The 12,374-nt window shown below is 41.1% G+C and overlaps 1 protein-coding gene across 1 annotated transcript in view; it reads right to left on the bottom strand.

Moving 5' to 3' along the window:
* HYKK (hydroxylysine kinase) overlaps positions 1–11,425 on the bottom strand; it is a 17,943-nt gene extending 6,518 nt beyond the window's left edge. The window contains exons 1-2 of the mRNA XM_007951841.2: positions 11,080–11,425; positions 9,383–9,522 (exon numbers count right to left, since the gene is read on the bottom strand). Of these exons, the coding sequence (XP_007950032.1) occupies positions 9,383–9,522; positions 11,080–11,425 (486 nt within the window). The remainder of the gene's footprint in view (positions 1–9,382; positions 9,523–11,079) is intronic.
* Positions 11,426–12,374: the final 949 nt, after the last annotated feature.

Raw genomic sequence — 12,374 nt, 5'->3', positions numbered from 1 at the left:
AAAAAAAAATATATATTTATCATGAGGACTTCTGGTAAGATGGCAGAATAGGCAGACAAGCTCTACAGACCCTCTTCGACAAAGAAAAGAGAAACCAATTGACAGAGAGACAGAAGATAATCCTGGAGTCCTGAGCTTTGAAAGGACTATATAGAAGTGGATTAGGCAACAACTAGTGGAAAAACCTGAACTAAAACAATGAGTACAGAGACGGTTGGAGCAGTGGACTGTCAGCTACTCTGAGAGGACCGACAGCCTGAATATTTTTTTGTCACTCTGCCAGGTTTAAAATGAGCCCTTCTAGAGGCAGACAGGAAATCTCACTGGCTATTTTAATCCAAAGTGGTGTTGGGATGTGAGAACTGTCCTAAAGATCAGCCCTGGTTGCAGGGACAACTGCACTGGTGGCCTATGACTAGGAAGGGAAATGGCAAGAAGGGAGACAACCTGAGCTGTGGACTTTCAGCTGTCCAGAAGGTGCAGCCATTTGATTGTTTACACATGGTGGCCATTTTGGATATTTAAAGTGACCAAGGGCACTGCCATTTTGATTGTTTACAAGAGGTGGACATTTTGGATATTTAAAGTGACTGATGGTGCAGCCATTTTGAATGTTTACAAGTGGCAGCCATTTTGTATTTTAAAGTGACAACATTCTCATTCGGATTCCAGGGACCTAAGAATAGGTTCTGTTTGCCAAGGATGGCAGAGATATACGGGAGGCAGACAATGGGAAAGGAGACAGGTGGTGAGTGTGTAAGTGCTGCCAACTAGCAAATAGAGGAGCACAGCACAGTACCCTGCTTATGTAGATAACATACAAAGAAAACAAAAATATTCATCATGATTTTCAATTCTCTAAAATGATTTCAACACCCACCATTCTGACCTGGAGTTTGAAGACCTTCCCCTGATGCTTCTGTTATCATTACCATATCCTTGCCTAGCAGTCATATAACCTCTGTTTGAATCCTTCCCCTTACTGAGATGGCTATAGCTGTGTGAAAGTTCTTCCTTTTGCTGAGCTAAAATCTGGCTCTCTGATACTGTGCATGCCAGTGGTTCCAACTGTGACCTCTGGGGCCATTTGGAACAGGATTAGTTCTTCCCTCACATGAATGTCCTCCAGATATTTGAAGACAGCACTCCTGCTTCTGCTGAGTGTCTCTTTTCAGATTAAACATTTCTAGTTCCTTCAACTATTCCTCACATGACATGGTTTTGAATATCCTTAATATCTGGTATGTTAAAAGTCACTGAGGATCATAAAAATACTCTGCATAGTAAGCAGGGAAAATATTATTAGGAGTTGTCACTTTTAGGGAGTAGGACTTGAACACGGAAAGGAGATGGTAGAAAGAAAAACTTATATTCTGTCTTTTAGAACTGTCTGAAATATTTATCTATATTACTTTTATTGCTAAAAAGTAAAACATAACACTTTTGTTTTAATATCATGAAACACCATCTATTCAGGAAACCTATTAAGTCAGCTTCCAAATGGTGGCACTGTTATCCCCTGCACCCTCCAGGAGAACTTCTCAGCTCTGGTAAGGAGCAGTGGAGAGAACACTGGACCACTTAACATCTTGGACCTTAGTTTCCTTATCAGTAAAATGATGGTATCAATGCCAACCTCACAATCATCTGTGCATTAAACAAAACAAAACACCAAACCAGTTACCATCAAGTTGATTCTGACTCATTGTGATCCCATGTGCTTCACAGTAGAACTGTGCTCCATAGGGTTTTCAAGGCTGTGATATTTCAGAAGCAGATCACCAGGTCTTTCTTTTGAGGAGCCTCTCTGGCTGGTTTTGAACCATCAACCTTTTGGGTAATAGATGCATGGTTAACTGTGCCACCCAGGGACTCTGGTGCATTAAATAACATAAAATAAACATGTATGTCCATATATATGGGAATCATATGTGTGGACTCTGTGGATCCTAACAAATGATGGATAAAATTGTGAAAGAGTGGGAATTCCAGAAGACTTAATTGTGCTCATGAGGAACCTGTACATAGACCAAGAAGCAGTCATTTGAACAGAACAAGGGGTTACTGAATGGTTTAAAATCAGGAAAGGTCTGCATCATGGGTTGTAACCTTTCACCACATGTGTTCAATCTGTGTGGTAAGCAAATAATCTGAGAAATTTGTCTTAATGAAGAACACAGCATCAGGACTGGGGGAAGACTCATTGACAACCTGTGATATGCAGATGACACAACCTTACTTGCTGAAAGTGAAGATGACTTGAAGCACTTACTGATGAAGATCAGAGACTATAGGCTTCAGTATGGATTACACCTCAACATAAAGAAGACAATAACAAAAATCCTCACAACTGGACCAATAAGCAACTCATGATAAATGGAAAAAACATGGCAGTTTTCAGGGATTTCATTTTACTTGGATCCTCAATCAATGCTCCTGGAAGCCATAGTCAAGAGATCAGACAACATGTATTGCACTGGGCAAATCTGCTGCAAAAGACCTCTTTAAAGTGTTAAAGAGCAAAGATGTCACCTTGAATACTAAGGTGCACCTGACCAAGCGTGGTATTTTCAATAGTGTCATATACATGTGAAAGCTGGGCAATGAACAAGGACGACCAAAGAAGAGTTGATGCCTTTGTGGTGTAGGTGAAGAATACCAAGGACTGCCAGAAGAATGAACAAATTTGTCTTGGAAGAAGCACAGCCAGAATGCTCCTTAGAAGCAAGAATGGCCAGACTTCGTCTCCAGTCCCTGGAGAAGGATATCATGCTCGGTAAAGTAGAGGGTCAGTGAAAAAGGGAAAGACCCTTAATAAGATGGACTGACACAGTGGCAGCATAGCAAGGATTGTGAGGTTGGTGCAGGACAAGGCAGTGTTTCATTCTGTTGTGCATAGGGTTGCTATGAGTCAGAGCCAACTTGATGGCATCTTAACAACAACAACATATATATATATTCAGAAGGAAGACTGGGCAATCTATTTCTGTAGTGATACCGCCCCAGAAACCCAAGGAGGGGTTGCTGTGAGTCAGAACCAAGTTGATGGCAGTGAGTTTGGTTTTTTTGCATATATATATATATATATACACACACACACACACACGTATACACACACACACACATACATATAGATGCTCAGTAAATGTTTGTTGAATATGTTTGTTGCACTTGATCTTGCTGACTTCTCTGGCTTCTATCCTCATGCCACCCTCCAATTTCCCACCTCGCATCCTCTAGTACAAAGCTCTGACCACACTCATACTCATTAATCATATTCATTAGCCTGCTTTATATTTTCTTCTCTTTCATACTTAAATGAATCTCTTGACACTGACCTGTAGTCCATTTTTTGACCAAGTAGCAACCACATTCCAATACAGTCTGGTTGGTCACCTGACCTGAGAACACCTCAGTTCCAGCTCCTACAAAGCCCAGGGCTCCTGTCTGCTCTGGACCCCTAGGCCTCTACAGCTGCTATAAGCATCAGTGGCCCAACATGTCCATCAGAGTAGTTATAGCCTCTGCCCTACCTGTAGGACTAAAATACTTCCATTAGCAGTGGCACTGCACATGTGTGTTACCATCCCTAGAATCCATGGTTCCTAGTGCTTATAGAAAAACTAGGAGTCCCTGGGGGATGTGCATGGTTAAGCATTTGACTACTAGTTGAAAGGTTGGTGGTTTGAACCCACCCAGAGGTGCCTCAGATGACAGGCCTAGTGATCTGCTTCTGAAAGGGCACAGCCTGGAAAACGCTATGGGGCGGTTCTACTCTGCACACGTGGGATTGCCAGGAGTCAGGATTGATTTGATGGCAACTAACAACCCACAAACCTATTGCCATCAAGTCAGTTCTGACTCATAGTGACCCCTTAGGGTTTCCAAGGCTGTAAATCTTTATGAAAGCAGTTGCCTCATTTTTCTCCCATGGAGCATCTGGTGAGTTTGAGCCACCAACCTTGTAGTTAGCAGCCCAATGCTCTAACCACAGCACCACTAGAGCTCCTTAAGTAACAACAGCAACATAGAAAAGCTAAGACTTCACCATTTGTAAAGGCATAGAATGAGGGGAAATGAGGGGATAGGCAATGGGAATAAAGCATGATAAAATGCATCACAATACCCAGTGAGAAGTTCATTCTAGAACTCCCTTGCCTGCTTCATGGCAACTTAAAATAAGTTGCATAGCAGAGCAACAGGTGGTTAACTGCATGGCAGAATTCACTATCAGCCATGACGTGATGCTATCTCCCTCTATAAACTATGCTTGCCATTTCAGAATACAGCAGAAGTTGAACCCTGAATGACAGTAAAGTGAATGCATGAAACCCACAGACAGGGTAGAAAGAAAGGTTAATGATAAAGGAGAACTTATTCCCGTTATGTAACAGACATTCGTTTAAGGAGCTCATTTCAATTTGATTCTGAGCATGGTAGAGACTTAACTGAGTATTTCAATCAGTTAAAAGGGTTTTCTAAATAAATTAATATGTGAAGAAAGTTTCCTGAAAATATGTTTAATTAGAACAGGCTATTTTAATCCAAAGTACATTCATTTTCATAAATGGATATTGTAAAGGAGCTGGATTTGTTCCAACTTAGTTGAAAACTATTTCAACAGAAATGCTTAATAATGTTTACCATACATCTATAAGGCATTGCATTACTCAATAAATGAATAGAATGCCATGTGACATGGTGATTACTGTAAGCATAGAAAAAGTCTGTCAGGTAGAATGATCAGGTATGTCTAGGCAAAAGGGAATATACCTATGATCATATATAAGTTTGACAGATGATATTTCCACATATGTATTTGTATGTGCTATAAGAATGTCCATATAAATAGAACTAACAGGGCAAAGTTATGGTAACTTCTTAGCCATAGTCAACCACCCTGATGAAGTGAGTTGTTGGACCTGTGGGCTCAGGACCATGGTCACAGGGGACATCAAGCTCAATCAGCATAACATAGTACACAAAAATATTGTTCTACATCCTACTTTGGTGAGTAGCAACTGGGGTCTTAAAAGCTTAGACAAAATATGTTCAACTTGGTGAACATTTTAAGATAATTAGACAGCATGCATTGAAGGAGTGATTCCTGAGAGATGGAAAATAAATATGTGAGCCCTACAATTTCCCCAGGCAGGCAGGGATGAAGCCTTGAAGGCCTTGTATGACACTTGCAGACCTTTATATTGAAGGCAATGAGAATCCGCTTATTATAAATTGAATTGTATCCCCCAAAAGATGTGTTGAAGTCCTGACCCCTGTACTTGTAAATGTGAAATTATTTGGAAATAGGGGTTTTCTTTGTTATGTTAATGAAGTCACACTCAAGTAGGGTGGATGTGTTAGGCTGGGTTCTCTAGAGAAGCAAAACCAGTAAAGTTTATATATGTTGTTGTTATGTGCTGTTAAGTCGGACTCGACTCATAGCGACCCCTCCTTGAGTGTCCGAGGCAGTATCACTGCGAAAGTAGATTGTCCCATCTTCCTTCCAAGGAGTGGCTGGTGGGTTTGAACCACCAGCCTTCTGGTTAGCAGTCAAGTAAGTGCCTTAGGAACTATGCTACCAGATCTCCTAAAGTTTATATATATACATATAGAGAAAGAGAAAATTATTTTAGGAAAATGGCTCACACACTTATAGAAGCTGGCAAGTCCCAAGTTCTTGGATCAAACATCAAGCTGGAGGCTCTTCTCGACTCACGCAGCTGCAGGGACTGACGAGCTCAAGGTTGGCAAGCAGTATACCAGCTGTTGACTCCAACGAATGATGAATCCAAGATCTCCAGGCGGAATGGTGGACTGTTGGCTCACAGACAGTTGTAGGCAGCACAAAAGGATCCCAATCCACAGAAGAGTGTCTCTTTTCCCAGGATATTCATAAATATATTGGAAGCAGGCCACACCCCTAGGGAAACTCCCTTTCAATGGATTGGCTGCTCAAAACATACATCTGATCCCATCATGGGAATAACCCACATCACAATTGCTTAAACCACAAAGAATTGTGGTCCAGCCAAGTTGACACACAGCTCCAAGTATCACAGTGGGTGCTAAGCCTAATCCTTTCTGAATTGTTGTTATTATTTGCCATTGAGTCAGACCCGACTCATAGTGACCCCTCCCTGGGTTTCTGAGGCAGTATCACTAGGGAAGTAGATTGCCCAACCTTCCTTCCAAGGAGTGGCTGGTGGGTTTGAACCACCAGACTTCTGGTTAGCAGTCAAGTGCCTTAGGCACTATGCTACCAGAGCTCCGGGGAGTTCAGATTTGGAGAGGAGCTCTGGTGGTGTAATACCTAAGGCATTTGATTAGTAACCAGAAGGCTGGCGGTTCAAACCCACCAGCCACTCCTCGGAAGGAAGACTGGGTAATCTACTTCTGCGGTGATACTGCCTCAGAGGGAGCTCTGGTAGCATAGTGGCTAAGGCACTTGACTGCTAACCAGACGGCTGGCGGTTCAAACCCACTAGCCACTCCTCGGAAGGAAGGTTGGGCAATCCTACTTCCATAGTGATACTGCCTCGGAAACCCAAGGAGGGGTCGCTATGAGTCAGGTCTGACTCGACGGCACATAACAACAACAACAACAACTGCCTCAGAAACCCAAGGAGGGGTTGCTATGAGTTGGATCCGACTTGACGGCAGTTGAGTTTTCAGACTTGGCGGTTTTCACACATGTGGAGAAGACACCATGTGTGGTGTAGTAAATTACCTGGTATGGCTTTTCTAGCCATAGTCTTTGTAAACTCCAAGGTGGAATTTGCCATGAGCAACTAAGGAGCTCATGATTGTTAAAGTTATCCACCTGGTGTATTTCTGTTGAGAGTGGCAAAAAGCAGTGTTCTGGGAAGTTTGCTCTCTCTCATGTGCTTAGAATTCTGATGTTATGATTGGTTAGTTTGGCCACTCTGCCAGGCTCAAAAGGAGGCCTCCTAGAGGCAGAAGGAGTCTCTCTGACTCCTGGTTGAGAAAGACATGCTAGTGAGAGAAACACGCTCCTGAGAGACAACGTGCTGCTGGGAGAGAGACACCGAAAGACATGTACTGCTGGGAGAGAGACACTGAAACACACGTGCTGCTGGGAAAGAGACTGAGAGAGATTGTTGGCTGAGAGATGGCAGGCTGAGAGAGACTGAATGTGTTCCTGAACTTGAATTGTAGCCTGGTGCTTCCCTAATAAACCCCATAAGCTGTGAGTTCTGTGTGGCCACTGCAGTGAATTATTGAACCCAGCACAGAGGTGGTGGGTGCTGTGGGAAGAATGGTTGGTACCAGAGTTAGTGAAAGGGCTGGAGGGAGGTGGCATGTCTGGCCTTGCAGGAATAGGCCTTGGGCTACTGATGGTGATTCTGTCTTCCTCTTGTGGGGTTAGAGGAGGTCAGAAGATGTGGCCTCCCTGCCCCTTTGGCACCATGTGAGGACCCATCTACAAACCAAGGAATGCCAAGAAACATTCAGGGCTGCCAGAAGGAATGATCTTTTCCCAGGTGGTCAGAGCATATAGCTCTGCAGACCTTGAATTTGGACTCCTAGCCTTCAAAACTACGATACAATAAATTTCCTGTTCTTTAAAACCATCCACTTGAGGTACTTTTGTTATGGCAACATTAGGTAACTAAGATATCACCGAAAGATTTTAACCATGGAACTGACCTGGTCAGATCTGTCATTTTTAAAATGAACTGGTATAAAAAATAAATTAAAAACAAAAAAATCAAACTTACTGCTATCGAGTCAGATCCAACTCATAGTGACCCCTCCTTGGGTGTCCAAGGTGGTATCACTACAGAACTAGATTGCCCAACCTTCCTTCTAAGAAATGGCTGGTGGATTTGAACTGCCAGCCTTCTGGATAGCAGTCAAATGCCTTTGGCACTACGACACCAGAGCTCCTAAAGAATAAACTAGAGGAGAAAAAAACTAGATGCAGGAGGCTATAGCGGTAATCTAGGGAACCTAGGATGAAAGCCTGAGCTAAGATCAAAACAAAATTCACTGCTGTCGAGTCAGTTCTGACTCCTAGTGACCCCACCCTTGGGTTTCCCAGGTGGTATCTCTATAGAAATAGATTGCCCAGTCTTCCTTCTGAGGAGTGGCTGATGGGTTAGAACCACCAGACTTTTGGTTAGCAGTCAAATGCCTTAGGCACTACACCACCAGAGCTCCCTTGATAACAGGGCAAAAATAGAAAGATGAATTGTGAAGACATTTGAGAAGTAGAATTGACAAGATTTGGTGAGTGATTAGAAGTACTTTACTCATGAATTGCATTTTATTAGAACAAAACAAAAAAAACACTCCAACACACAAAACTGTATTTTAGTCATACAAATTGTAATAACTTTTTCAAGTGTTATCTGCTGCACTGGAACACAGGCCTCTGGAACAGGGTCTGCATCTTATTATTCCTCAAATCTCTTCCTTTTTCCCAGTGCATGGCACATAAAAGGTACTCAGTGAATGCTTGTTGAATAAATGAAGATGTTTTGTGAGTTGGGCTGGAAAAGTATTTGTCATACATAATATCGGTTCTATAGAATTAAAAGCAAAAACCACAAACCCACTGCCATTGAGTCAGTTCTGTCTCAGTGATCCCCCATAGGGTTTCCAAGCCTGTAAATCTTTACTGAAGTAGATTGCCTCATCTTCCACCCATAGAGCAACTGGTGGGTTTGAACACCGACCTTCTGGTTAGCATCCAAATGCCTTACCCAATATGTCACCAGAGCTCCTTTCTGTAGACAGCCTAGAAATCCCTATGGGGCTAGTTCTATGTTGTCACATGGAGTTTCTATGAGTTGAAAACCAACTCAATGGCACCTAACCACCACAACAACAAGACTAAAACACCTGAGCAAAAGTCACTTAAATTTATTTATAACTTGTTGTTTTTGTTGTTGTTATGTGCCGCCCAGTCGGACCTGACTCATAGCGACCCCTCCTTGGGTTTCCGAGGCAGTATCACTACAGAAGTAGATTGCCCCTTCTTCCTTCCGAGGAGTGGCTGGTGGGTTTGAACCGCCTACTGTTTTATATAAAGCTCAGGCTGATTACATCTTATCTCGATAAAACTTTAGGCTTCAATTTGTAAATACAAACTGTCTTTAAAGAGCAGCATAAAGCATATCATGACTTCCTAAAAATTTAGTAATCTTACCAGTATAGCAGCACAGACCTGGGAAGAAGGTAGCTCTACTTTCATTGTAAAATATTTTTACAATAAACAGGACTCTGTTTCTTTCATAACACACTTAGGAAGCACCGTAGATAAAAAGAAAGTCTGACCCTGGGTTTATGAAACAAAACAAAACAAAAAACAAGAAACAGAAAAATCTTATAAACAAAATAAAATCCTAAATCTTACCTCCAGTGTCTTATCCAGTTTGGCAGCTACTCTTCCAATTTCATATAATAGATGGGGACTGATGGAAATCTCAGCTATGCATCTTCCTGGGAGATAAGTCATCAGCCTCACCAAGTAGCTTTTGATTTCAGAGCCACTATCTAGGAGGATGGAACAATGTATACTGTCAACTATCCTCAAAAGAAACAATTAGAAGCTATCCTGCCTAGAAATGATAGCAAAGACTAATAGAAATTACAGAAAAAGAAAAAAAAAATGTGCTAACCTAAAACAACTTACTGAGCAAGACTCCATGAGGCAGGGCTAAGTCGATAGAGCAAGGAGGTAGAATAGACAAATGTGAAGAAAATTGGAATCGGTCATGTGCATACCAATAACTTGTCTTAGCTCTAAACACAAATTACCTCAGTTTACAACTGAGAAAACTGAGGTACAAAGAAATAATGGTTCTGAAATCAGTGACTTCCTCTAGGGCATAGTATGGGATAGGCTGTGTGTGGAACACTACCCCTCAATGATCATAATGAGCTGCAGTTGTATGCAGCAATGCAAATTAAGAAAGAATGGCTGGAAAATTAAGAGAGAATAGGATAGCCAAATTTTCACACTTTTAGAAAATTCCAAGGAATTGATTTCAGACTGCTGCCTAGAGAACTCAATTAGGTGTATCTTATTAGCATTTAGAGGTGAAAGGGACCAAATCTTATAGATGAGGAAACGTAGTCATAGGAATTTGAGTGGTGTGACCAAGATTCCCTATACATTTAATGACAGAGTTGTGATCTAAAATTCCTGATCCCCACTTCCAATATTCTTTCTATTACCATAGCACCATAATATACTGCTGGTCTCATGAATGAATGAATGAATGAATGAGTAAATAAATGAATGAATGAATGAATAAATAAATAAATAAATAAATAAATAAATAATCTGCTCTGATTTCCACATGTTCCCTTAGTTATTTATCCATCAGGGCCTTTCTTAGTAGAAGAATTATACTAGATTCTGGCTCTAACCACTTTAGAATCAGAGTCCTGATCTCTAACTGTGGTGATGTGCATTGCTTTTCTCAACTATCAAAAAATAACCATGTCTGCACTTGGAATTGTAAACATGTTCTTCTTTTTTTTTTTTTTTTAATTAATTTATTTTTGTTGTTGTTCAGAGTATACACAGAACACACCCCAATTCCACAATTTCTACATGTACAATGCAGTGACATTGATTATATTCTGTGAGTTGTGCATCCATTCTCACCCTCCTTTCTGAGTTGTTCCTCCCTCATTACCATAAACTCACTGCTTCCTAAGCTTCCTATCTCATCTCTCCAGTTGCTGTTGTCAATTTGATCCCCATATAGATAGGTCTTAAAAGAGCTTAATTCTCAAGGCAGATGTTCTGACATTCTTTACTAGTTAAGCTATTGTTTGGTTTAAGGTTTGAAGATGATCTCAGGGCAACAGGTTCAGGGGTGCATCTAGCCTCCATGGCTCCAGAAAATCTGGACTCCACGAGACTTTGAAGTTCTGTTCTGCATTTTTTCCCATTTTATCAGCATTCTTCTATAGAACTTTTGATCAAAATGTGTGAAGCTGTTCTTGATATTTCTTCTAGACTCTTCCACTTGTAGCCAAAATGCAGTAATATTGGCTACAGAAGCACATGAACAGACTGGTGAGCTGGTAATCTCTTACCTACGGACACAAGAGAGGTTATGTTGTCTCCTTTAGTGCGATACATAGAGGCTGTTGGAAATCCGGCTGCTCTCAGAAACATGATGCTGTGACTCTGCACTTCAATCAGGTCTGGATTTTTGCTAGACTCAGTGTTGCTTATTTTGAGGACATATTCAGTTGGGCCATCTGTAGTGTCTTTGGTTCTTGAAAGGTACACATGAAAGTTTTGGTCATCGTAGCTGGGAAGTGGATGGACCTTAGAAACTTTTAACCCAAATACCGACTCCACTAAGGCAGAGGCTTGTACCTCACTGAAAGTGGGTTTGGCAAGTGCCTGCAACTGCAGATCATCTCCACTTGACATTGTGTCTAGGGGGAAAAAAGCCAGAAATGAGACATGTAATGAATGTATTTATCTAAGTGATTTTTCTCAAGGAGACCGATTACATTTCTCCATACTTATGTCTTAGAAATTTAAAAAAATCATACTAGTAAATGAGATGAAGAAGTAGGCATGATGGCAAGTTATTAAAAATCTTTGGATCTTAAAAGCTTGAGCAGAGCCATCTGAGATACAACTATGAATCTCTACTTGCCAGGAGCAAAGCAGTAAGAAGGAAACCAAAAGCTAAGAGAAGAAACAAGTCTATGCAAGTCACAACCTCCACTACCTGAGACCAGAACTAGATGGTGCCCAGCTACCACCACTGACCATTCTGCCTGGGGTCATGATAGATGGTCCTGGATAGAATGGAAGAAAAATATGCAGAACTCAAATTCATATACATATATGTATCTCCAGACAAACTGAAACAGTAGAGAACAGAAGGTTTCCTGAGACTATCACCCCAAGACAGTCTTTAAATCTAGAACATAGCTTATCCCCTGAGATCAACTTTTACTGAAATAGCAGAGTGGCACAAAAAATGAAAAATATTACCTGTAAGATGGGTGCCCTACTTAAAAACCACCAGTATGAGACCAAAAGGTCAATAATTATTCAAAAGCAAAGAGATGATAAAGGGGTAGGAGAACTAGAGTACTGGAAATAGAACAAACAGAACACAAATAGAATGTTGACATATTGTGATAAGTGTAACTAATGTCACTGAACAATCTGTGTGGAAGTTGTCAAATGAGAACCTAACTTGCTGTGTAAACTTTCACCAAAAACTTAATAAAATATTATTTTAAAAATTCTTAGACCATAAAGTGAGTTTTAAGTTACTTTATGAAATATATGTTCCCAGGGACAGAACACACAGATCAGGAAAGCATCTTGGATATCATGTAGACTAAGTTCTCCTCCTCCC

This window comes from Orycteropus afer, unplaced genomic scaffold (genome assembly GCF_000298275.1).
Source record: "Orycteropus afer afer isolate SDZICR_OR568_19922 unplaced genomic scaffold, OryAfe1.0 scaffold00313, whole genome shotgun sequence".
Classification (NCBI taxonomy): Eukaryota; Metazoa; Chordata; class Mammalia; order Tubulidentata; family Orycteropodidae; genus Orycteropus; species Orycteropus afer.
The sequence above is the reverse complement of the archived record's forward strand: the minus strand, read 5'-3'. Positions and strand labels throughout refer to the sequence as shown.